The sequence below is a fragment of the Salvelinus sp. IW2-2015 genome, linkage group LG4q.2 (assembly GCF_002910315.2).
Source record: "Salvelinus sp. IW2-2015 linkage group LG4q.2, ASM291031v2, whole genome shotgun sequence".
Lineage (NCBI taxonomy): Eukaryota > Metazoa > Chordata > Actinopteri > Salmoniformes > Salmonidae > Salvelinus > Salvelinus sp. IW2-2015.
Window position 1 is genome coordinate 3,878,422 of NC_036843.1, and position 27,268 is coordinate 3,905,689.

The 27,268-nt window shown below is 40.3% G+C and overlaps 2 protein-coding genes and 1 long non-coding RNA gene across 6 annotated transcripts in view; 2 read left to right on the plus strand and 1 right to left on the minus strand.

Moving 5' to 3' along the window:
• The first annotated feature begins 4,153 nt into the window (after positions 1–4,153).
• Positions 4,154–9,327, plus strand: LOC111963149 (protein CLN8). The gene is made up of 3 exons (XM_023986387.1): positions 4,154–4,258; positions 5,026–5,692; positions 6,109–9,327. The coding sequence occupies exons 2-3, from the start codon at positions 5,045–5,047 to the stop codon at positions 6,421–6,423; spliced, it is 963 nt and encodes a 320-aa protein (XP_023842155.1). The 5' UTR covers positions 4,154–4,258; positions 5,026–5,044; the 3' UTR covers positions 6,424–9,327.
• A 784-nt stretch (positions 9,328–10,111) lies between these two features.
• Positions 10,112–27,268, plus strand: part of LOC111963150 (rho guanine nucleotide exchange factor 10) — an 87,770-nt gene continuing 70,613 nt past the window's right edge. For 2 of the 3 annotated variants that reach the window (XM_023986388.2, XM_023986389.2), the window contains exon 1: positions 10,112–10,271. The gene's annotated coding sequence lies outside the window, so the exon portion shown is untranslated. Of the gene's footprint in view, positions 10,272–14,116; positions 14,315–27,268 lie in introns of those variants that run through there. The other variant, XM_070443328.1, reaches the window with a different exon arrangement.
• On the minus strand, positions 18,576–21,310 carry LOC111963151 (uncharacterized). Of its 2 annotated transcripts, none has more exons than XR_011479750.1 (5): positions 21,167–21,310; positions 20,582–20,632; positions 19,464–19,562; positions 19,163–19,218; positions 18,576–18,969 (listed from the first exon to the last, which is right to left on the minus strand). It is a non-coding gene; the product is annotated as an uncharacterized lncRNA (long non-coding RNA). The 2 variants fall into 2 exon arrangements; XR_011479749.1 differs by having other exon boundaries at positions 18,576–19,077.

Here is a 27,268-nt window from a genome sequence, read left to right on the forward strand (position 1 = left end):
GATTTGAGGGGCACTTCTCTTCTCTGCTGAATCGGACTAATACTGTGCACTGTAGTGGAGTATAAACTCCATTACTCCTCGTGATGACAGGCTATCACATACTTGACAAACCTTGAAAATCCCTCTGCTGCTGTAGGATATGTTAAAAGGTCATATTACACTGATAGCCACGAGGCTAGTCGGCGTCAGCATTGCCAATCCTATTGTCGCTGAGTTATCTAATGTTATCMAAGACTGCAGACATCAGGACAGGCTGATTCTGCTGCAGACTGGTGTCTAMTTTTACTAATAGACTGGAATGGATTTTATAGGTTATATTTTGGGGCAATGAGCCAAGTCACTGGTGCTACTTTTTGCTCAATCGATCCAGTACTGGGTAAACAATCAATGCAACACTTACAGTAGCACTCTCATCTAATTGATACTGCTCTAAACAATCTATTTTTGGGACTGAGAAAATGATGATTGTTTATTTTTGCTAGTAGGCTGCTTACGCCTGGCTTCTATTGTAACTGGTGCAGAGAGAAAGAGACTTGTCTTGCTGCAGTCAGAGCACTGTACCTTTCAGCGGTCTGGAGTCACTTTGTGTCCTCTTTGTGTTGGAGGAGCAGTCTTGTTGTGGCACTTTGTTGACAGCTTCAGGAACAGGGTGACTGGAAGGTCACCGTGCCTCCGAGTCCACTCGCCTATTGCGCCGCAGAGACATGACCCCACCGTCACCTTCTCAGTGGCCCAACAGTCACTATGTGTCATCTGTATGTCATCCTTACATTGCTAGAAGATACTGTTTTGATAGCCTTGTCCTGGGGGTCAGTTCAATTATAGATGTTTGGAAACGACATAAACAAGGCACATTTTAGAGGACATTTTGAAATGTTTTGCAGCATATTACAGTTGCTTGCAGTATACAGAAAATAGTTGCATTTTCTTTTGATCATTTWATCTTTACCTCATATTTTATTAAATGATTTATGTCTTCCATGGCTTCATTTTGTATCATGACTAGTTAGTGTGGATGAAACGAGTGTGAGTGTAGAAACATTCCCTTCCCCGGGGAGTGAAGATCTGGCTGCTGTCTGCATACATCTATCTCAGTGATGTCATTTCGTTGGAGGGAAGGAACCAACCTAGCCAAAAGGACAGGGTATAGTAGCTGTAGTGCACCGTTATCTGTCGTGCAGGAAGCCAGGATCTGTGTTGGCAGGTTCCCCTGCTGTTCCTACTTCCTACAGTTTTACACAGACAGACGTGCAGCAGTGGCAGAGAAAGACTCACACTGACACATGCTGACTTAGGGGAGGCTGGGATCTCTGCTTTGAGGTGTAGCTGGTGTTGTTCGATGCTGCGGTAGTTCTGTAGGTGGATGGAGATGGTAGTTGTGATGGAGGTTGTGATGGGGTTTTCTCATATACCCCAGTGTGCTGGTTACAGATAGGGGGCTTACTTAAGTGTCATCCCTTTAAGGTCCTTGGAAAGATCTACCAGACTGCCTCAAAGGCCCTTGAAAGCAGAAGTTCTGGTGGTTGTACTGTACTGCCTCCACTGTTGAGGATAACATGGTAAAGTACATGGTGATCACAGCAGTATGTGGGTTACATAGATCTGGTTTGTCTCTATCAGCCCGGGCATCCCTGGAGGATACACTCTGACATCCTCGCTGCTTCTTTTACTGTGTGTCATTGAAATGACAGAGGTGTGTGTGTGTGTGTGTGTGTGTGTGTGTGTGTGTGTGTGTGTGTGTGTGTGTGTGTATTTATATGCAAATTTGTCGTGGTTGGTGTGCTTGCGTGTGTGCAAGCAAGCAAGCATGTGAGTTTGCTTCTATGAGTGTGTGCCAAATATTTTAAATTCCCTTCTCTTCCTCTCTTGTTTGCCTTAGTGAGACAGCTGTCCACTACTTTGGCTCATCTTTCAGACGTATTTTCTCCTCTACAGTACCATTTCCAATTGGATTCCATCCAGATAACCCTCAATGCTCATAGCAGCATTATGAATGGTGACATGATGGCCTAAGGAATGGCAAGTAGCCCAGGTAGAGAGCCAGCAACTCTGATTGAAAGCTCAGATTCAATCTATACACCATGGCTTTAGCAGCATATTCATGCATAGCTTAGCTTCTTTTTTTCAATGCTTTTATGTCTGTGTGATGAATATTTGAAAGGTCGAGGGGAAATTAAAAAGTGTAATACACCATTTTACATGGAGGATCAGAGGAGTTTATAGTGGATGTTCAGTATTGAAAAGCAGGCTGCTTTTTTTTACTACCCTTCCATTTATGAGAGTAATTCTGTACTCTGCATTTGAATTGCTAACTATAATGTTCCATTTTATACATACCAGTGCCATTTATAGAATAACAAATTGTGCCATAAAAAAGTATCTATCCTGCCACAGACAACCATCAGTTCTCCACTGTTGGTAAAACTAGTTACTTTCAGGATACTCTGCCCTTTCTGAGCCCACCATTACATAACTGTCATCYAAGGGTTGTATTGCTGTTTATCTGCCTGCTTTTGCTGTTCTTCGCTTGTAAGTACAACTCACAGTGCCATTTGAGTCCTTTAGATGGCGCTCAACTTATTTTTTATGTGTAAAYAAATGATGACATGGCGATTTCTAATATTGTTTCCACTTGATTTGTTARCCATGGTCTTTTCCATGCCCACATATTGTTTCTGTATGTCCTAATGTGTCATGACAGCAACTCTTGCAGAATACACACGGACACCAGAGGGTGTTTGTGTGTCATTTAAAACCAGGCAGTTAAAACCAGGCTATAATGTCTATGGGATATTGTGTCAGCTTTTGTGGMTATAGTGGTTTTGTGCTGGGTGTAAAAGGCCAACTAATTGGGCATGAATTGTCTGGAAAACAAAGTCACTGGTAGATGTAGTTTGTTTTACTTTTTATTTTGTTTTATCGTCTTCACATAAAGCCGACTGAAACTGGTACCACAGATAAACATAGTATTTAGTTTAGCTTCATTCTAATGAAGGCAGCAGAAAAAGAATGCCATATTCTTTGATTAGGCAAATGTAGAACTCCCAACTTCTGTAGTTCACCACTCTTCTATCACACGCTGTGATGTTTATTGTTCATTCGCAACAATCACATGTCGCTGTTTCTCCCAAAAATGARGGATTGGGGTCTAGGACAGTTCCTCTTCATCGATGGCCACACTACATGTTTGTTTGTCTATCTGCTTTTAGTATTTATGAAATCTTTTGATGGGACTTTTTCTTGAATATATTGACATTGTAGAGAACCATCAAGATAGACTTTTACACCACTTCCTTGGTCTCGGAATGTGAAATGACTCAAATTACTCGACAAATTAAAAAGGTAGTTGTTTAGCTAAAACTATTTTCATCTCTTGTATATCATATCTATKGTGAGGATGAATATAATGCCAAATATTCATTATTTGTAAATAAATATATATAAATATATTAATATATAATATATGCCTCATTGAAACTGCTTTTATTAATTTTCTGCTTTTATTAATGTTTTGTTATCAATTTGTTCCTTTGTTCTGGTTATTTTTGATAAGCTGGTATGATGGCATGCAAAATACTGATACGGAATGTATAATTTGTTTATTCATTGTCTTTTAGTTAACATTTACATTTATAAATTAATTATTCACCTGTTTATCAAAGATGCATTTATATATGTTTTATATATTATAGTGTTTACTGATTTTCTCACTGTATTTTTTCCTGTTATTTTAAACACATCACCACTGTATTTCTCTATTTTACACATTTTTCAGAATTAACTCTTTGAYGATTTTGCCTCTTAAAAGTAGTTTAATCATTGCTGATATCATCTGATGTAAATACTTCTGCAATTAAATTTTTTGATGAAAAACATTTAAAAGTTTGAGGGACTGGGTAGTGTCTCGTTATTTTATTTTCCTCCCTACAATTAAACAAGTTGGTACTGCATGCAATGTAATGAACTAATTACTGAACTATATGAAATGATCCTGCCGCCTATCATACTGCATATAGAGAGGACAATACCTAATTAATCATTAAAAAGAGCCTCAAGAAATACAGATGAGATGCCGCCATGTACATTTGGGCCAATAGAAACACGGTAAAATGCTTGCCTGGGTAGGATTGGCCAATAGGAGAGCAGGGAAAATATRACAGGGCGGGATTTCCTCTTCCTTGTCAAATTGAATTCATATGGTAACTAACCCGCTGCTAAATTCARAGACAGCTCTGTTTGCCAATAATGGAAGAATAAGGTAAGTTATTTTTAAGATTTTTAAGCCCAAAAAATACGTTTTGCTACAATGGCAATGACTCGGCATATACTGTTGGCMTGTTAGCCAAAGCATTTAGTTTTAGTAACGTTACATTATGTTCGGTTACATTTGAGAATATAACATGCAACAATGTTGCAACAGAGGTATTGTAAAAACGTGGTCTCAGAGTATTTCGTATGATTCTSTACGTAAATGCGAGAGACCATTTAGTATGATATGTTACAGATTCCAATTTGTTTGTGGCTAACGTTAGCTAACTCGAGGGGTTAGGAGTTTCCTACAGCTGAAGGACAAACCGCTTGAGTAAGTTTAAATGTAATTTTATTAAACATTCTGGCTTGTAAGGAACATTTACACAATTTTGCAGGCATTAGTTTCAGGCTGTATATACCAATTAATTGTGTATTACAGGCTGATTAATCAGACTACGTTGTTGGAAATTCAATTGACACATGGGCAGACGAATTGCCTCAGATAAACAGGCGCCTGATATCTTATGTTATCGTCRGTCAAACGAAAGATGTGAAATCACTCACTTCTCCATGCGTGTGCCTCTGTGTCATTTCAAGCATAGCCAGAAGTTAACATACCAAAATCACCTTATCTTGGGTCAATAACTGATCATGTTTTTGGTTAGGTATAGAAAGTACTGTTCAACGGTCTATGGGTCATCTAGCACATTTTGACATATCARAACTATTTTATGAACATTGACCATTGTGTGTTGGCTTTAATTTATTTTGCAGGGTGGTTTATAACTAACCCATGGGACACTTCAGTGATGACTGGTTACTCAACTCTGTGAGAATTCCGGCGGATGTAAGAGCAACAGACATCATCCCACCCACACAAATCAACATGACCTCCCAGCAGGCCAACCCTTTGACGGCATTCAAGAGCCCCGCTGACCTCAGTCCGGACTACTTCTCCTGGGTCCTTCGCCTCCAGATCATCAGCCTGGGCTTTGCCTTCTACACTGCCATTTTCCTCCTCTCCCACCTGGTGTCCACAGCCCTCTCCCAGACCTACCACTCTCTGCTGGCCAAGGAGAAGGTGTTCTGGAACCTGGCGGTCACACGGGCTGTATTCGGCCTCCAGAGCACGGTGGCAGGCTTACGAGCGCTAACCGAAGACTCGGCCTTGTCAAGGGACAGGATAAGAGGTCAGGAGGACTGGTCGTGGGTCACCGTGCTCACCGCCACGGGCTTCTTCCTGTTTGAGAATGTGGCGCTGCATCTCTCCAGTGTGGTGTTCAGGTCCTTCGACCTCGCTCTGGCTACCCACCATTTCTTTGCCCTGTCGGGGTTCACTGGGGCCGTGGTCTGGGACTCACWAGGGCATTACCTGCCCATGGTCACCCTGCTGCTGGAGATGAGCACGCCTTTCACCTGCATCTCTTGGATGTTACTAAAGGTAGTGTTTGTCTGTCTGGTGCCTTTCATCATATACAGCAGAATGTTGTTGTTTGACTCCATTTGTGAAGCTGTACTGTAAGCTTATTTTTTTATAGTTCAGTTGTTTTGCTGGTGGGCTAGACATAGAAKGCACAGAGATTTCAATTCCCCTTTTCTGTTTACGTACTCAACACTGAGACCTTGCCATGATATGCAGCAGTGATAAATGAAGGTGACCATTCTGAGAAAGGGGAACTTCTAGGCAGAAATGGACCCAAATCACATGAGAATTCACATGCCACTTTTGTTTTATTGTCCAAGATGTTATATGCAATCCATACATTGTTATATATATCCCCAAACACTGTGGCAGTCTTTATCCCCTACCCAATCAGTAAATTTCCTTCTCTAAGTATCCATCTTTTCTCTCCCTAGGCGGGCTGGGCGAGAACCCTCTTCTGGAAGGCCAACCAATGGGTGATGGTCCACATGTTCCACTGCCGCATGGTGCTTACCTACTACATGTGGTGGGTGAGCTGTAGCCACTGGGGGGAGATGAACATGTACGTGGCTCTGCCCCAGCGAGTCCTCTTCTACACTGGCCTGGCCCTGCTCACAGTGCTCATCAACCCCATCTGGACACACAAGAAGACCATGCAGCTCCTCAACCCTGTCGACTGGAACTTCAGCAACAAGCCATTGCCCAACGGCCCCAGTGGGGAACGGGAAGAGAAACCTCATGAGAGCTAAACGGAACCAAGSACTGTGAACCTGTTTTGTACAGTTATGTTTCTTTTACTATGTTTGTAAAGGAGAGGAAGTGTGATTCAAAGCGAAAAATAGTCTAACTCTGGCTTTTAAGTTTGTAACGGAAAGGAAAGGCCATTTTAAATACTATTTTCTTACTGACTCAGGCTTTTAGTGTTTGAAGTATTTTGAGGATTTCAAGTTTATCTGAACTACTGTGTTTTTAAGGTTCTCAGTATAGGTCTGTTGTCTCTACAWGACGTGGGTGAAAGGGCCTTTGACGACAAGAAATGTCATAGGGGAACTTAATTTTATAGTAGAAAAGTGTTGGCCTGACCCGTATGCCGTTGGTTATTCGCAGTTTTTGATAGTGTTGCTTTATTGAGTGGGAGTGCAGATGAACAGAGAGAAAGGCATATTATTGTTCTGTCCACTCAGTTCAGCTTCCAGCAGAAAGCTGTGAATGTGCTAGTTAACCTCTCTGGAATGGGGTGTTGGCTTGTTTGAAGTGCACTTACGGGTAAAGTGTGTGGTCACTCAAACACTATGTGCTGAGCACAGACCAGTCCATGAGGCAGCAGATTTACTCGCTGAGAACAAACTCAGTGACAGACTGAGATTGGAGACGGTCACGATTTGGCAGATGAGGAAAGTCTTACAGCTTTCGAACGTCATTGGAAGGCAAGCAACTTCTTTCTGTATCGTAAAAAAGTATTTCTGATTTGCTTCAGAGTAGACTGTAATGTGTGCTGGTAGTGTTGTGTGCTCTAGTTTAATCTTTATCAATTAATTTAATCTTGAGAAAATGGTTCCTGTATTCTGTGGATGTCTGAGTCGTATCTTTGATAGTGGGGTTGACTTAATAGTATAGACTCCGTGTAGACTCTCTAAACGTGTGACAGTGGATGCTAAGAGAGCTGTGAGAAGCAGTGCTGTTTTCAGGGGGGGTCACCAAAGGGAGTGGATAGACTAATAACAAGCACCACGTGCAGGCCAAATGGATGGTGATGTCTTCCTTTTGTTACTTATCAACTCTCTCTACCGCTGATCTGTGGGAAAATTAAGTTGGGGGTTAATTATTTGAGTAATCTCTCCTTTGTTTGCTATCTCCTAGACCTTCTATAAACCTGCAAATTAGTCTTAAGTTGACAATTTAAATCCAGTTCATTCAAGATTCACGTGAGATGGAGTGTGTGAGTTTGAACCCTTAACRTGGTTGTTTGTGGACAGATGCATTTCAGTCCTGTAGTCTAGCATGGAGCTTTTGGAAACTACTCACCCACATTGAACTACATCCAGACTGCCATACTGTACTTCATAAATCCTCTCTTGACTTGAGAGGTGTGGAAAATAGAATAAGAATATATCAACGGTACAAACAACTTATGACACCAAGGCATTACACCGGTGCGCATCACGGTGATGTCATTATAAATATCGAATAGCTCCCCATGTGTTTATGCTAGACTTACCATTTCTTGTAGTGGCTGCAGCTCAATCCCCTCTTCTTCCTATTTATAAAGCTTGCACCTATTCCATAATATGGGGTTTGTGAAAGTGCTATATTTCTACACAGGATCCAGACAAGAAAATAATCACGAAATCATCTGTTAAAAACCAAACTGTTTGAGCTACAAACWAAATGGAAAGATGAGACTTTCATGAACACGACGGTGTCCAATGTTTTGCTCTTTGACACACACGCTTCAGGAGAGTCGTCTGAAGGTAACCCTGGACCGGCCTGTAAAAATGGCCCAACGTGCTTTGGGTTCAAATTTTCACTAATAAAGTGAACAAACATGGGTCAAATTTATGTCTCAGATATAGGAAAAATACCTAAAAACCTTAGTCCTTTTGACTGTGTTTTGCAATGTACAAATCTGTTATTCAATGTGTTTTTTATGGGCTATAGCAGTGAAGGCCAAATTCAATGTTTTAATTAAATAATTTATATATACAGTATTTATACCTACAGGGTCCTAAAATTCAAAATCAAATGGTTAAATTATACATTTTATGGTCATCTTTTAAAACAATTTCATATGTTAGCTTAGTAGATATTGCGATCTAAGGGCTCAGACCCACACTGGTTAAACACGCTTTCATTCTCATCTAGATGCTCTTCAGGAAATGGTTAGGTTCAATCTGCTTTGCATCATAGTTTCATGTTATGTCTAATTCTGTTCAAATGGATTTCATTAGACATATATCCTAGAACTCTGCTGGTGTTGGTTAGAAAGGATAGGGTATTACAAGTAATTCACATGGGAAAACCTCAACATTCATTACAGTATTTTCATAGTCTTAGGTAATGAGTTTGTAGTTGATTTTTTGGGGTTAAGAGTGGTTAGAGATGAAAAGGGGGAACAGGCATCATCTCTTGTTTAGCTTGCTTTTATTTTTTTATTACAATAGATTATTGAATTCAAATAGATGCACGACTGAAGGCCTTCATAGTCATAATTAACCTAAACTTTACTATATTTTTAAAATATTTTTTGAATTCAGGTTTTATTATTAAGCTTATGAAGTAAGTCTTGTTGTTTGGTCGACATGTTTGCCTGGCATTCAGAATATAGCAATACAACAAAGAAAATGTACACAGTAGCTTTATTTTAATTGGTTGATGCCAGCTTTAACCAAATACAATGGAGTTATTTCTGGGTTCTCTACTTGATTATTTGTATTTCCAGTGGGATTTCTGTCATCCTTTAAGCGTTTTCTACTACGATACAGTCTAATTAGTTCTGAGCTTGTATATTAACAGTGTTGGATTTGCCATTAATTTCTACTATTGTCTGTCAGTATGAAGTTGTGTGATGGATGCTCACACATTGACAGTCATTTTCTGACTACCACTCAAATCTGTTCACTTTAACATGAGCTGTCAATAAAACCTTCAACATATTCTTTGTATTGTCTAGTCTATATTTTGGGGGAAATGCATGTTTGTTCTTTATTAGAAACATTTTTATGAGGAAGGAGTTACTGCTGTGTGCTCAATAAATTCAAAGCAATATATTATTTATCCACTAGATGGCATGATAGGATTGGATGAAATACCTGTCTGGGCGCACAATTATCTCAATGCTGGATGGACAATGGAAACTGCCGCACTTACTTTCTGGTGCTTTTCAGATGTGTGGGGAAACTTTGAGTCTATGAARTTATATATTACAGATTTGGAAAGATACTGTGGGACATCACATTTTTGTCTAGAATAGATGGACATCTGCCTGGAGTTAGTAACGTTTTGGGAATTGTTTACTGTTGATTTATTTACAGCCAGAATAAATGCTTTTCACTTCAACGCAATATTGACCCAACTCACCACAGACCTATGGAACTCACTCATATGTGCCGAAATTAACAAACGAGTGTGTAGTAGGCTAGTTACTTCAACTTCAAATTTGACGTGGCAAKGTCAGATTATGATGAGTTTATAAAGTGGGAACATAGAGCAATTATATAGAAACATCAAATAGCTCACATATGGTAATGCGTTCACTGTTGACTGACTAATGCAAGCACAGCTGTTCCAAGGGAGCCACCTCACTGATCACGTGGTACACATTGTCACACACGTACTTCATCCTAGGCGGGACCTCAGGAATGTGATTGAGTGCCCCTTCGGCCAATTAAGGCTTCTTCCCTCGAAGTCTCCACCAATGACTGAGGAGGAGGCAGTCTCTTGGATTGAGTCTAATTGCATTTGCAAAAGCTTAGGAAAATGGAAAAACAGAAAATTCACTTGGTCGAGCAGAAGTTTATACTCAGTGTTTTGACAGAGATTTGTTTACACATCTCTACTGTGGATCTAGAAGGACGTTATTCATCAGGAGTTTAATATGGTGAGTTTTATGTTATGGGACTTCAAGAGTGTTTGAAAGTAGTTTATATGTAATTTTGAGACTTTTCAATACAGTAGTAACCACATGTTTAGCTGTATTTGGACGTGGAAGGTATCAGCGAATAGACCAGATCCTACTTTCATTATCCAATTAGTTTTTTCTCTGCAAACAAAAGTGAGCGGTCGATCCCTGCTGCGCTGTTATAACGTGGCGAGTTGTCTTGGCTAACATGTGAGGTATTGTCAGACGAGATGCAGTGTATTGACTTACAATATATCGTCCTGGTTGGTTCTTTTTAGTTCGGCTGCTGTAAACTGTTTGTAAACCTCTGTACCTTCATCTTTCCAAGCAAGGCAAAGAGTACATTTCCTAATATGTATTATGCACAGCCTTTCATCACTGATTTTTAGTGTCAGAAGTTGGCAGGGCCAGGGAGGGGACATGGCTGTCATGCAAATGACAATCTTGTGATGAATTGCTAGATGTTCTCTACAAACTCAATGGCTGAAATTTGTGGTGCCCATGTTCTTTTTCAAGGGTGCAGGTGCATGATATCAAGATGTCCTTAAAGTCATAACATGGATTGCATACCAACAAGTGCAACCTGAATTGTATTATTTTTGTCCACTCCAGACCAAGACATGTACATATATCTCTCTCTCCAAACTTTGTACAGTGTATCAGCGTTTGATTCAAACAGTGAGTCCTTAGAAAGTGTTCCAGAGCACTCATCCCTAACTCCACTCTAACAAATTAACTTAGTCATGCCATGCATAGCATTCCTCAATAAAGCAAGTGCATGACTCTAATGATCTGAAACTTTCTTTGGTAACACTTGTATTAATCAGAAAAGTCCAATTTAATCAAACTGTTGGTCCAAGTTGTTAGAGTAGCCTGCAACCCCATCCGATCAAAGAGTATTTCAGGAATCTTATGTGCTTCGGGCCAGGCTGCTAAAAGATGCTTTTGATACGGTGAGCGCTTTGATCTTCTCTTGTATTGTCTGGCTCCATGCTTGTCCAGTTCAATTTTCATCAGAGAGTTGGGAGCCTGTGAGATTTGCACACACTACATGGTCGTTTTCTTAGCAAATAGCCACGTCACTTGGCTGCTGTGAGTACAGATGCCTCCACCCCCGATAATGACTCCTAAAAAAAGAGTCTCTGGTATTTAGGACCAAATCCAGGTGATGGGTCACATGAAGCAAAATTGTGTTTTTACATTGGCTAAAAGTAGAGACTCCGAGCTAGAAAATGTTATATTATACAATGCAGTTGAATAACAATGAAAGTAATTCTGCTTTGAAAGTTGATAAACTTGTAACCCCACTTTTGAGAGAATGGCCGTGAAAGTTTTGGTATTCCTACTGGAGAGCTCTGTCTACCCCCATTCAGCATCGTTCACACCCTTTTAAGCCTTGGCCCCATCCATCTCTTTAAAGATTCACAGTGTAGTAAACAACCTAAGATTTCAAGACTAAAAGTGGTGTAAGTAAAAGCAAAACGTAGTAGTATAGATTTACTTTATCTAGTCCTTGGCCCATATCCTAATCTGACTTTGGTGCAGGCCAAGTTGTTCTTCACCTTAACGTCTCTGGTAAACACGCACTTTATAAAATAAAGTCGAAGTTTGTCACATGCACAGGATACAGAAGGTGTAAACGGGTCAGTGAAAGGGTAACTTGCATAGTGGAGTCTTGTTTAGACATGTAGCTAGCTAGTTAAACAATTAACCATAATTCCAACTCTAATGCTGCGTTCAAAACAACTGGGAACACTGGTGAAAGATATAAACTCAGACTGGGAAAAATTGATTTGAACGGTCATCCAACTCGGAATTCCAACTCGGGCCTCTTTCTAGAGCTTCTACGCAGATCATACACGTAACGTTAGCTAGCGAGCCAGCCAGCAAATGTTAGCTAGCTAGCTAACAGTACGCTTTAACTTGCAATGAAAATTACTTAATGACAAAATTAGAAACGGATAATATCTGAAATTGTCGCTAGACTCTTACCCGTATACATGGATGAACGCTTCTCCCTCTGTCATGGTTGCACTAAGTTTGAAGATGTAATCAGTAGACCGGTGTTTTATACAACAGCCCTCTTTTTGGACTCTCTGCATCTGGCAATCATCTCTCTGCTTCCACTGGGCATTCCACTGATTTCAAAACTCAGTCAACTTCTTCCGTGACAAGGACACCGTTTCTTCCCCACCACCTCCAGAAAGTAGTCCATCACAACGTTTTCCCACTGAGCTTTGTCGATTAGTGCTATTAACTTCAAGGCAACAATGTTGAGAGCAGTAGCAAAACTTTTTCAGTTATTCTTGATATCTGATATCTTGTCTACCGTGATATCTTTGATATCTTGTCTACCATGATACCACGGTAGACAGGATTAGCCACACATACTTAGCAGCTTATGTTATAGACAGAAGCAGGCTACATGGCAGACCAATCTGAATTCATCTCTCGGCATGTCCAGCCCGTCCATTATCTCAGCCAATCATGGCTAGTGGGAAGGTTCCTGTATTTTCCGTGGCTAAACCAACTAGGCTCGTTATTTAACAATTTTATTCATATTTACAGATGGCAAACAAGTTTGTTATTAAGGCACATGAAAGTTCACATTCCAGAAGGTATTTCTGTCAAAAAACGTATTTTGAAAAAAAAAGACTCTCCTGGAAGTAGTGACGTGCGTCATACGCCTAGTTTCTTGAAACGGGTAACATTTAGGGACTGTGGAGGACTCTTGGCTGTGACCCGGTCTACTGCATACAGAGGTTCTATTGCTGAGCAGTCAGGTAAGCCCTGGGCCTGTAGATGGCATGCTCCGCCATGCGTGACACGTCCTCCTGCAGAGCAAACATCACACGTACATCTCCATCTCACCATGACATAATCTTTGACTTGGCTCATGAAGCTCTGGCTCCTGGTTTAGGCTTACATGCTGAGGATAATGCTATTACTTTCCTTCAGCATTCTGCCTAGTTTTTTCGTCGGCTTCATAACAGAGGGTTACTTTCAGATTGGAGGGTCTGTTGCTGTTTTTTTTTTCTTGGTTGTTATTGTCTCTCTCAGATGCAGCTGGATAGAATCGCTAATTTCCCAAAGTGTGTGTGTCGGCTCTGTAAGTCCATCCAGTGGGTAGAGGCTTATGGGAAAGTTTCCGAGTGTCTGGCAGAGGGTGAGAGCCAGGCCAGAGTACATAGCAGTCCGCAGAGAGGAGCATACTTCCCATTTTTCAGAGGACTGATCGATCATGCACTTTAAATCCTCCCGTCCACCACTGAGGAGTCACTGATATGTAATGTGGAACGGATCAGCATATAGCACAGCTGTGAAACTGACTGACTGGGCCGTCCTTCCTTCTGCAGGTGGACATGGAAAATTTGGCATGTACCAAAGTAAGTGTTTACCAGCTGTGAACATCTATGTTCAGAATTGGATATGACTCGAGCTGTATAGCTTCTAGTTCTGCTGTTTTCAATATTTTTGGACACTTTTCCCTTTTCCATATGAAGGCTCTGTGACCTCCTATGTCTTTTTTAATTACACTATTTGGGTGACCTAACAAAAGTCCTAAACACATTATCTCCAGTACCCACTTTGAAGTCTGCATAATGCATATTATTGTAACAATTGGAAGCGTTTAACTGGCCTATTGTCATTTGTCGTAGTCTGAGGTTGTGAGGCAATTTTGTGCTGTTCTATTGATATTGAAATGCCTCCAGAGCTATAAGTTGGGCAACTAACAAAGAAAGACCTATTTGTGCTCTCTCTCCCATTGCCTCACACACTGACATAGTGTTCTGTTTTTCTGACGACGTGCTGGACTCTCTCAAGGCCCCAGTCTGCACTGGATGGGTGTGGACCCTCTTTCGGAGTGACTGTGACTATGGTGGTGGCCTCCATCTTTGATGGGACGTTACATAGCAACTCAAGTGCTACACCAAAGATAGACCACAGCCTGTCGTTTCCAATGGGAACAAATGAGTCATAGTGGGCAGAACAAGCAAGGAGTGGGGCAGAGCCAAGCACAAGTTAGTAACATCCTATTGGTGCGTTCTTGCATGTATTTGCATATTTCTGCTAGGGAACGCCTACTCTGAAGTGCGCGTGTGCATTAACTCAATTTTCCCTTGCATTCCTTTTAAACAATGCAATTTGTAAAAACTTTGACGAAGGCTAACTTAGTCCACTCTGTTCATAACAGATTTTAGTTTTGGGAACAGAACTGTATTGCTCAAATGTTAGCATAATGTCGTCCAAAATCCAATTGGCTCCATCTTCTCGGCTCCATCTTCTCCCACTGCCGGCCACTGGACTTCCTCTCATCACCATATTTGGTAGTCAGTGGAAACGCCAACGGATGCTTCACACTTATACATCCTGTGAAATATCTGTGGCTACACTCTCATTTTTCCCAGCAACTTCTGTGTTCAAAGGCCTGGACTGAGATGGTTAGAAGGGAAGTTAAGCTAGTTAAAAGGGAATTATTTCATTCACCCCTTCTGTGACAATTGGTCAAATTTACTCGATTCAAACCAGGGACTGTAGTGATGCCTCTTGCACTGAGATGCAGTGCCTTAGACCGCTGCGCCACCCGGCAGCCCATATACACTACCGGTCAAAGGTTTCAGAACACCTACTCATTCAAGGGATTTTCTTTATTTTTAGTATTTTCTACATTGTAGAGTAATAGTGATGACATCAACTATGAAATAACACATGGAATCATGTAGTAACCAAAACAGTGTTAAACAAATCAAAATATATTAGAGATACTTCAAATTGCCTTGATGACAGCTTTGCACACTCTTGGCATTCTCTCAACCAGCTTCACCTGGAATGGTTTTCCAACAGTTTGAAGGAGTTCCCACACATGCTGAGTACTTGTTGGCTGCTTTTCCTTCACTCTGTGGTCCGACTCATCCCAAACTATCTCAATTTAGTTGAAGTCGGGGGATGGAGGCCAGGTCATCTGATGCAGCACTCTCCTTCTTGGTAAAATAGCTCTTACACAGCCTGGATGTGTGTTGTCATTGTCCTGTTGAAAAACATGACAGTCCCACTAAGCCCAAACCAGATGGGATGGCATATCGCTGCAGAATGCTGTGGTAGCCATGCTGGTTAAGTGTGCCTTGAATTCTAAATAAATCACGGACAGTGTCACAAGCAAAGCACACCATAACACCTCCTCCTCCATGCTTTACAGTGGGAAATATACATGACATGCAGAGATCATCTGTTCACCCACACCGTGTCTCACAAAGACACTGCTGTTGGAACCAAAAATCTCAAATTTGGACAAATTTCCACCGGTCTAATGTCCATTGCTCGTGTTTCTTGGCCCAAGCAAATCTCTTCTTCTTATTGGTGTCCTTAGTAATGGTTTCTTTGCAGAAATTCGACCATGAAGGCCTGATTCACGCAGTCTCCTCTGAACAGTTGATGTTGAGATGTCTGTTACTTGAACTCTGTAAAGCTTTTATTTGAGCTGCAATTTCTGAGGCTAGTAACTCTAATGAAATTATCCTCTGCTGCAGAGGTAACTCTGGGTCTTCCTTTTAGGGCTGGGCGGTATACCGTATTTTAATATATATCGGTATTTATGCATGGACGGTTTGGGTTTTTACTTTACCTTCTATAATGATATTGAATGTTTGGTTTGTTAAATGTGATATGCTGTGTGTAATGTCCATTTTTATAGTTCACTCCGCTACTTGAGTCATCCCTTTCTGCTCTCTCTATGCCGCTTTCCACACAGACCTAGTCCCACCTCCTGTCACTCAAGGAGCGCTCCTTGTTGTTGCTTGACCACGAGACATTTTCGTTCAGTCTGCATGGTCAATGTTGACGACAACGATGTCGTTTCCACTTTGATCTTAATATAAATCCACGAGCGTTCTATAATTACAATATTAGTTTGTGTTTCTTACATCTGCAAATAGCTAGTTTGTATTTTCTTAAGTTAAGCTAAATCGTGTTCACCACTAATGCTAATAAAAGTACTGAGTCAGAGCAAACATAGCTAGTTAATACAGCCTGATACCAGTACTGGTGGAAGCTTAAATCAGCATGTTTGTGCAACAGTATCTTCTAAATCAAAGAGGAATAGGTGAAGCATGAATATGTTGGCTATATGAATAAAGATTTAATGTAGCCAAAGATTATAGGGTCCCCTAGGAAACACTGAACATCACTTTGGTTCCTACCCTGTCACAATAACTCGTCCATGGCATTTTCATTCGTTGTCATGTCAAACACTGTATTCAAAGTGCCCACTATTATTTATGTTCTAAACTATAGAATGTTTATTATAATTCTATTCCCATGATTCCAAAAGTTCATCCAAGTGTTTTGATCTAAATCGCAATTGCAACATTTGGTTAAAAATAAGGTGTAGTATTTTTGCCCATATAGTGGCAGTGTGGAAATTATCTAATTTGAGTGCAGGAAATGCAGAAATTTATGAAAATGCTGGAAATTATTTTAGGTTGAATTGAACGGTATAAACCAATCAGAATGGAGATAGACCCATTGAAATAATTTAGAGTGTGTGTTGCCACCCTAGGGTCTTGCACTACTGAAAGCAAATTTTGAACTTTTATTAATCATAAACATAAAATACCGTCAAATTTTTAAAATACCATGATATTATATTTTGGCCATATCGCCCAGCCCTACTTCCTTTGGCGATTCTCATGAGAGCCAGTTTCATCATAGCACTTGATGATTTTTGCGACTGCACATGAAGAAATGTTCAAAGTTCTTAAAATGTTTCGTATTGACTGACCTTCATGTCTTAAAGTAATGATGGACTGTCGTTTCTCTTTGCTTATTTGAGCTCTTTTTGCCATAATATGGACTTGGTCTTTTACCAAATAGGAATATCTTCTGTATACCCCACTGACCTTGTGACAACACAACTGATTGGCTCAAACGCATTAAGAAGGAAATAAATTGCACAAATTAACTTTTAACAAGGCACACCTGTTTAATTAGGGATGCACCGATATTACATTTTTCGCCGACACCGATATCCAATATTTTCCTTGCCCCCAAAAAACCTGATACTGATATAAAAAACTTTCAAGTTTTAACCCCACGGTCTGTCGGCAGTTTTTTTGAGCAGGCGTTTCAATGCCATGACAGAGGGTATCACGTATGCTGCAAACGCAGTTGATGAGCTTATTTCTCGAGTCAGTTGTTCGAATGGCGCTAGGAGTGTGTTCATGTTTCAAACATGTTCTCAAATAGCAGCAGAGGTATGAGAACCAGCCCCTTGAGCATGCAATACGGCTTTCCTCAGTATGAAATCCTTGTCGACCCACTATGCTGTCAGACTCAGCATGCTCATGGGGCTGACATCGCTGGTCCAAATGTCAGTTGTGACGCTAATAGCAGTGACGCAAGTAGCTCATAGATGTGCGTTTCAGCAATACTGTATAACTCCGGTAGTGCAACATCTGAAACATAGTGCCTACTTGGTAATGTGTGCTGGGGCTCGAGGTGTCGGCGAAAGCCAACATCATCCACAACAGAGAACGGTTGATTGTTAAGGGAAATGAATTCCTTTATCTTGGTGTTAATGGATTTTGCCTTTCAGTTGTCTCGCTGAAATGTTCTTACTCTTTCAAAGGACTGCTCGACTTGAACTTGTTTAGTTGTTGGAAGTGTGAGCTTAGTATTTTTCTGCTTTGTTCTGTGTAGCGCTGTATTTTTTTGTGGCATCATTACGTTAGATAGGTATGCACATCAGCGTTAAACTAGACATTGGGCCGATGTTGGCATTTTTAGGTAATATCGTCCGATTCCGACATGCTTACCGATTTTTATTTTTTTTAAATTTAATATTATTTTTTTTATATAGTGCATCCATACTGTTAATTGAAATGCATTCCAGGTGACTACCTCATGAAGCTGGTTGAGAGAATGCCAAAAGTGTGCAAAGCTGTCAAAGGCAAAGGGTGGCTATTTGAAGAATCTCAAATAAAATATATTTTGATTTGTTTAACCCTTTTTTTTTTCTTTTTCTTTTTTCTGACTACATTATTCCATATATGTTATTTCAGAGTTTTGATGTCTTCACTATTATTCTACAATGTAGACAATAGTAAAAAAATTAAGGAAAACCCTTGAATGAGTAGGTGTTGTAAAACTTTTGACTGGTAGTGTGTATATATGGACATATTATAAAATTGTCTGTATTCATATATGTCTACATATATATTTAAATATGTGGTGTGGAAAAACATTTTGACAGCATGCTATGGTAGCTAGTAAAATATATTTCATAAAGATGTTGCCATGTATTTTAATGAATTTGGCTTTTTACCTTATATGTATAAAACTACAAAGTTCAGCACTAAATCACAGTAGCATGCATGCTGTGGTATACTTTTGAAAAGTTTGAATGACTCATGACTGACAACTCAGTGCTTTCAATAATCTTAATTTTTTTTGCTCAAATAACTCATTGAATTGTAGCATGGGAGTCACTTGAAGGTCGCATCTGAAACATGTTGAATGTGGCGTGGGAGTCACTTGAAGGTCGCATCTGAAACATGTTGAATGTGGCATGGGAGTCACTTGAAGGTCGCGTCTGAAACATGTTGATTGTGGCATGGGAGTCACTTGAAGGTCGCGTCTGAAACATGTTGAATGTGGCATGGGAGTCACTTGAAGGTCGCATCTGAAACATGTTGAATGTGGCATGGGAGTCACTTAGATAAAATTGTGTTTGTCACATGCTTTGTAAACAGTGTAGACTAACAGTGAAATACTTACTAGAAGGTAGCATCTGAAACACAAAATGTACAAATTACCTCTGTGCACTTAACATGTCTTTTTTAAATAATGTTTTTGAATATGTTTTTGATACTTACAATGCAAATTCCTTCACCTCCAGTGTCTATTGCAGACTCACAAGTTGACAGTTACCCTGTGGATAATGCAGTGACGGAGAGTCAGTGAAATAATTCCACTCAAGAATAAATAAGGGGCTAGCCAGTTCTATCAAAGACAGGCAACCGTCACTAAATCTAGCTACGGTAGCTAGCTAGCAAGCAACACATTGGTTGGTTAACCAAGAACATTTAACAATGGCTTTGGTAATTACATTATATCTAATACATACATGACATTAACTCTACTGGACTCAACTTTAATTTTCAAAATAATTCTTACCATGGTCAGTCGTTGCACGTTGGTGTCAAGCTAGGTAGCTAGCTGTGTTAGCAAGCTCGATGAAAAATGTATTGAACTGCAAGCAAGATTTTTCTTCCTCTGTCACCCACCAGGTAAAAAAAAAAAAAATTATGTTATGAATGTAAAATAAAATGCCATTATCCACAAGAGCTTTTTTTTAGTGGTGCTCTTCACCTTCTGAAGAAGAATTGTCAGTTGCAAGCGGGGCTTGGGGCAGGCATTTCAAATTGTGATTGACAGCTCAGGAAAAATATATTTACAGATATCTTTTAAAAATAAACACTTCATGTATTTTTTTATGTATCATACTAAGTGGTACCTCAATAGCTGCAGAATTTGTTTTCAACTACAACTCAATGATCCAACTTTTGCATGCAAAATGCCACTCTGGGAACCTAATGCTAACGTACCAGAAGCCAATAGAGACTCAACATTATCATTAGGGTAGAGAAGGTTGTGAGGTGTGTTTGTGTTTTTAAACATATTTGAGAAATACATTTTCCCCAATATATTTTATTGAAATATATTCTAATCTATAATTTCTGTATGGGTGACCTACCCTAGGCCATGCTATTGAAGTGTATTTCCCACACCCGACACCTGTGTAATTACAGCTGCTGATGTGAAATGCCATGCTGCTCCTCTGGCTATATTGATCCCTGTGTCTAGGTCAGATAACATTTCAGGTCTGTCGGAGGCTTTAGAAAGCAGCTATGAACATAATACTCAGCTATGCAATGGTATACATTGAGTTACTGCATGTTAACACGCTCTGTAGATCTGTTTGTTCTCTTCATGGGCTCTTATAGCCGAGCAGTTTGCATACACAAGGATATATCATTAGTTATTGCTGACATGAACATTCCGAAAGTGTGTTAGATTTCTAATGAGAGAAATATCCAATATACTTTTAAGCTCCACTCCTTGGAGGCTGACTGACTACATTCTTCTCTCTCACTGTGGTTTTCAGGGATCCTCCTCTACATGTCATAAAACTGGTTCTGCCTGGCCCCCTGTCAACACACACACACACACACACAGAGAAATAATTCCTTGTAGACACCGTTGCCCTAGAGCAATCAAAAAAAGATGCATACCTTGGAATAAACATCAGCGCCACAGGTAACTTCCACAAAGCTGTGAACGATCTGAGAGAAGGCAGAAGGAACATAATATTTGACATGCCAATTAAGCTCTGGCAAAAAATACTTGAATCAGTTATAGAACCCATTGCCCTTTATGGTTGTGCGGTCTGGGGTCTGCTCACCAACCAAGAATTCACAAAATGGGACAAACACCAAATTGAGACCTGCATGCAAAAATATCCTCTGTGTACAAGATAAAACACCAAAATAATGCATGCAGAGCAGAATTAGGACGATACCCGCTAATTATCAAAATCCAGAAAATATTTGTTAAATTCTACAACCACCTAAAATGAAGCAATTCCCAAACCTTCCATAATAAAGCCATCAAATACAGGAGATGAACCTGGAGAAGAGTCCCCTAAGCAAGCTGGTCCTGGGGCTCTGTTCACAAACGGAGCCCCAGGACAGCAACACAATTATATCCAACCAAATACAGAGAAAACAAAAAGATAATTACTTGACACATTGGAAAGAATTAACAAAAAAAACAGAGCAAACTAGAATGCTATTTGGCCCAAAACAGAGAGTACCGACCCAAACTTAAGGAAAGCTTTGACTATGTACAGACTCCGTGAGCATAGCCTTGCTATTGAGAGAGGCCGCCGTAGGCAACCCTGGCTCTAGAGAAGACCGGCTATGTGCACACTGCCCACAAAAGGAGGTGGAAACTGAGCTGCACTTCCTAACCTCCTGCCAAATGTATGACCATATTAGAGACACACATTTCCCTTAGATTACACAGACCCACAAAGAATTTGAAAACAAATCCAATTTTGATAAACTCCCATATCTATTGGGTTAGCAATCACAGCAGCAAGATATGTGACCTGTTGCCACAAGAAAAGGGCAACCAGTGAAGAACAAACACCATTGCAAATACAATCTATATGTATGTTTATATATTTTCCCCTTTTGTACTTTAACTATTTGCACATCATTACAACACATAATATGACATTTGAAATGTCTTTATTCTTTTGGATCTTTTGTGAGTGTAATGTTTACTGTTTCATTTTGTATTGTTATCTATTTCACTTGCTTTGGCAATGTAAACATATGTTTCCCATGCCAATAAAGCCCCTTCAATTGAAATTGAATTGAAATACAGAGAGGGGAGAGGGACAGAGAGTGCCTGGCCATTTTAGTAGGCTACAGGACACTGTCCTCCCCAGCGCAAGTATCTTTGTCATCCCTGTCCATCTATTCACAGAGAGGACTGTTTGTGTGTGTGTATAATGGACCACTGATTACAGTAATGCTGGTGATGGGAGACAATGACACACTGCCAATAACACAGCCATGCAGAGAGACACAGCTCCAGCCCGAGAAGCAGAAGGAGTGTGTGTGCATGTATGTAGAGAGAGGATTCTCTGCTCTCTACTGATGCGGCTGTGAGTTCCATGGCTGGCTCTGGGTTTTGTTTGTGACTCTGTCAAACCATTTGTGGAATGCCACTTGTCATTAAAAGTGCTTGAGATGTTTTTGGCTTCATAGAGGTGTCAAACTCTTCAAACAGCAAGAAGCTGTCAGTGACACACACACAATTTGGTCGCCTGGCTGCAGTCTTGGTTTGAAGTAATTACTGAGTAGATTGTGATTTTCATTATGCAGCAGTCAATGTATGTGATAACTCCTCACCCTTTGTGAACATGTTAATTATTACTGTTGTGACTAGGGCTGTGGCGGTTTTGTCAGCCGGTGATTGTCAACCAAATAACTGTCGGTCTCACAGTGATTGACCGTTAATTAACATAAACACATTTAGCATCTCCTGGCTTCCACACATGGCCTACAAGACATTTTAAAAAGTCTAATAAATCCATGTAATGTAATATAGCCTACACCTTCACAATAAATCCATAATTTTATTTTAGACAGATCTAAAGAAGCATGATATGAAGAAAATAGTCTTTCAGAAAAGAATAGCATACTCTGAGTTGTCCTGATGTGGCTATGGCTGTGGGCTACACTAGTTTATTTAGCAGACGAGATTTGCTTATAATTCCACGGCATTATTTTATAGTATGATAACCCAATTGAACAAAGCTGAATAAAATATAAATATTTTATCCAAATGATTTGAGGGAGTGTGCACATGCGGCTATTCTGTGTTGAGCGGTTAACAAAGAAACAGCTACTCCTATATGCTTAATTTAGAGTTATTAATGTAACTTCAGTTGTTCTACAAACGTTGGGCTACATGTTTAGATTTTTTTATACATTTTAAGGCTGCATGATGAGACTAATGATTTAGAAAAAAGGCACTTGAAAGGCATGAGCTCTGCTTTGTTTTTTTTTGCGCAGGCTGTACACACTACATCAGTCTCTCATTCACAATTTGACAAGCACTTGATAATGCCTCGAATTTCACGCATCCCCTTTGTGTCCGTAATGCACCCTAAAAAAATCCATGCCTTTTGTGGCCCGGAGTACTGCGTGGCGCTCCGTCACGTGATCTGGTCTTTCTCACAGGTTACAAGTTAAGACGGACACATCGGGAACGCACGCAACTGTGCGCGTCCTTATCCAATGCCGAGGTGCATATAAAAGATATTGGAAGAACTGTCCACATTTTACTGTGTCAGCCTACAAGATGAGTAGGCCTAACGAACAGCAAAAGCACTAGCCTATGTCAATCTACTATCCCCCATAGTACAAAAGTCGACCTATTCTGTGTGAGAAATAAATATTCCTAACAGTCTGGGACAGTTGTGTGATTTGATGGATCCCAAATTAATACAACCAGCATGTATTTTTTTTAATGCTATGTGGCTGACGCAACATATCAGAACTTTTAGCTTAAAAGTTTGATAAACTATTAGGTTATTTCTTCACATAATAAGCGCAGCAATGAGCACATGGTAGTAGGCTATAAGCGTGAATGTTCCATTTGCTGAAAACACCATTATCAGAAGTGACCGCTAATGCAATTATGCATGTAATGCTTTTATTATAAATGTGCATTTTTATGGTGAATATGATCTTCCCCACAAACTGTCGCGCTCCTTATGTATGGCAGTTAGGCTCTACACCCCTTGTAAAGCAGATTAATGTACTTCATTTTAAGAAGTAATTTAGCCACTTTTAGTTGTGATAACAAAACTTATGTAGCCTAGCCCATAGGGCTATATGTTTTGATGAGGTGTGCGGCTATGATTCGAACAAGTAGCCAAAAAAAGGCATCGTTTCTTATGATGGGCATCCATTCACAAGTGATAATATATAATTCACAAGTGATAGGCTAATATTGTCACCCATCAGAATAAATTATATATGTGATTTGTTATGAATTAAAATGGACCATTATCATGCACCTGTATCGGGACAGGGGACAAATACATGTCATCTATGCACTTAAATAGCGAATGGAGGACGCTTTTCCCCGTGGTTTATTTTCATGCCTGCCAGGTAGGCTATACTCCTGTTGTAAATCTAAGGAATGTGCTTAATATTAGGCAAGTTGATCAATAAATATAGGAGGCCTAGCCTATAGAAAGCTGATGGAATCCTCTTTTTATTAGCGGCCATCACTCTGTTTTCTCACAATTTCATAGCCTATAGAAATGTTGCACAACATGAGGTCATGGGTTCTCATGAAGTGTTTGTTTACAATATTTGTTTGTTTACGAATACTTGCATTGATGTCAGAGTGATTAGAGGGACAATAGAGTGCTGAGTACCAGGCAGTTAGCAAGTTTGGTAATGACCAGCAGCAGCATCAGAGCTTGCAGAAGCCTAATTACCGTGACTAAACGGTCATGTGGAATTTGACTGCCTTCATGACTCGTGACCGCCGGTGTGGCGGTAATACGGTCACCGCAACAGCCCTAGTTGTGACTCGTTTTAGTGACGTTTGTTGTGAACAAACTGGAAACAAATCAGCAGCATTAACTACAGGCCCTAGATTACTATTTTCCTGTCTGTGCATGGCTAACCACAGAGGTTTACTTGTGTGTTGTTGACTTGTAATGATATGCTTGGTCAAGTCTGTCATCAGACTGTTCTCCCCCCCCCCCCCCCCTGTTGGCTCAGCTGCCTGCCCACCACCCTGCACGCCACCCTCCCTGCCACCTAGACCTACTTTAAAGGAATGTTTGGAAGCCTCCAATAGGCATGGTGTAGTAAGTATAGGGTGCTGACATGAAACTCACTGTTGGTCTATGTACAGTACCAGTCAAAAGTTTGGACACCTACTCATTCAAGTATCAACTATATATATATATAGTGAAGACATCAACTATGAAATAACACATATGTAATAACCCCCAAAAATGTTAAACTAATCAAAATATATTTGAGCCACCCTTTGCCTTGATGATAGCTTTGCACACTCTTGGCATTCTCTCAACCAGCTTAATGAGGAATGCTTTTTCAACGGTCTTGAAGGAGTTCCCACATGTTGGCTGCTTTTCCTTCACTATGCTGTCCAACCCATCTCAATTGGGTTGAGGTCGGGTGATTGTGGAGGCCAGGTCATCTGATATAGCACTCATCACTCTCCTTCTTGGTCAAATAGCCCTTACACAGCCTGGAGGTGTGTTTTGGGTCATTGTCCTGTTGAAAAACAAATGATAGTCCCACTAAGTGCAACCAGATTGGATGGCGTATGGCTGCAGAATGCTGCGGTAGCCAAGCTGGTTAAGTGTGCCTTTAATTCTAAATAAATCACAGACATTATCACCAGCAAAGCACCCCCGCACCATCACACCACCTCCTCCATGCTTCACAGTGGGAACCACACATGCGGAGATCATCCGTTCACCTACTCAGCATCTCACTCTGCATCTCAAGACACGGCGGTTGGAACCAAAAATCTCCAATTTGGACAGACCAAAGAACAGATTTCCACCAGTCTAATGTCCATTGCGCATGTTTCTTGGCCCAAGCAAGTCTCTTTTTTTATTGGTGTCCTTTTGTAGTGGCTTCATTGCCGCAACCATGAAGGCCTGATTTTGCGCAGTCTCCTCTGAACTGTTGATGTGTCTGTTACTTGAACTGAAGCATTTATTTGGGCTGCAATTTCTGAGGCTGGTAAATCTAATGAATGTATCTTCTGCAGCAGAGGTAACTCTGGGTCTTCCTTTCCTGTGGCGGACCTCATGAGAGCCAGTTTCATCATAGCGCTTGATGGTTTTTGTGACTGCACTTGAAGAAACGTTCAAAGTTCTTGACATTTTCCGGATTGACTGACCTTCATGTCTTAAAGTAATGACAGATTGTTGTTTCTCTTTGCTTATTTGAGCTGTTCTTGCCATTGGCTTAAACGAAGGAAATAAATTACACAAATTAACTTTTAACAAGGCACACATTTTAATTGAAATGCATTCCAGGTGACTACCTCATGCAACTGGTTGAGAGAATGCCAAGAAAGCTGTCATCAAGGCAAATGGTGGCTACTTTAAAGAATCTAAAATATATATTTTTAAAATAGATTTTAACACTTTCTTTTTTGGTTACTACATGATTACATATGTGTTTTTTCATAGTTTGAGGTCTTCACTATTATTCTACAATGTAGAAAATAGTAAAAATAAAGACCCTCGAATGAGTAGGTGTGTCAACTTTTGACTGGTACTGTATGTGAGAGGACCCCCCCCAATCTATGGTGGGCCAAGTGGTCCCAGGGATTACGGCCTAGATGCCACAGGCCACACAGGATGTAATTTATCCGAGGTGCGTCTTGTTTCCCCACCGAGCAAGTAAAAGTGCTGGTTAGGAAATGTAGGAGTCAACAGAAGGTAAATGGAGGAATCTCCGGAAAGGTCGTCTGTCTGGACTCAAGACTGTTGTTTACAGTAACCTGAGTTTAAGGTCTTCTGTAAAAGTGAGACAATAGGTTACATTTAAATGTCACATTTATCAAATATAAGACATGGCCCATGATAATAACCATATTAAAGGTATTTAATTGAGGAAATGTCTGTCAGAAAGGGATGTCTCTCTTTCCTCTTTAGGAAGCCCAGAGGATGAACACACCTGATTGCTGTATTTCCTCTTCACCCCCTCTAGCTCTCCCTCCCTCCTTCCAACTCCCTCCTTCCAACTCCCTCCCTTCCCTTGTCACAATCCCAACTCATACAGTAGTCCTGAGGATAGCGATGATGAATCATTTTATCAGTCATGTTAAGGGTGTATCCCATCCTTTTAGGACTTTTTATCCTTGTCTAAATCTGTCCGGTTAGTCACATGTCTAGCTATAACTTTGAGCAGTTATAAAGTATTTTGTTTCCAGGACAAACATTTTCTACCCAACTGTCTCTTAGACATACAATACAGAAGAAAACACTGGTCCTGTGTGCTTTGTTCACACCCTCTGCTGTCTGGGTGGGGACAAAGACGCAGGGGAGCTAGACAAAACAAGCTTTGAGTCTCTAAGTGGTATATATTTTGGCTCTTGTTGGCAGCATTGGAATAGAGCAGTCTTATTCACAGATGCTTGTACTGTATTGTAAGCTTGTCGTATTATGGTGTGAATTTAATTAGAGAGCAGAATCTCTGAATAGTATGGAACACACTAGAACTCTGCAAGGGTCCTCTTATAGCAATGATGTCATTCCATAGAATATCATCCACCCTTGAGGATAGTTTGACATTTTAGTCTCTTTTGAAGGAAGTAGGCAATTACAGAAAGACGTG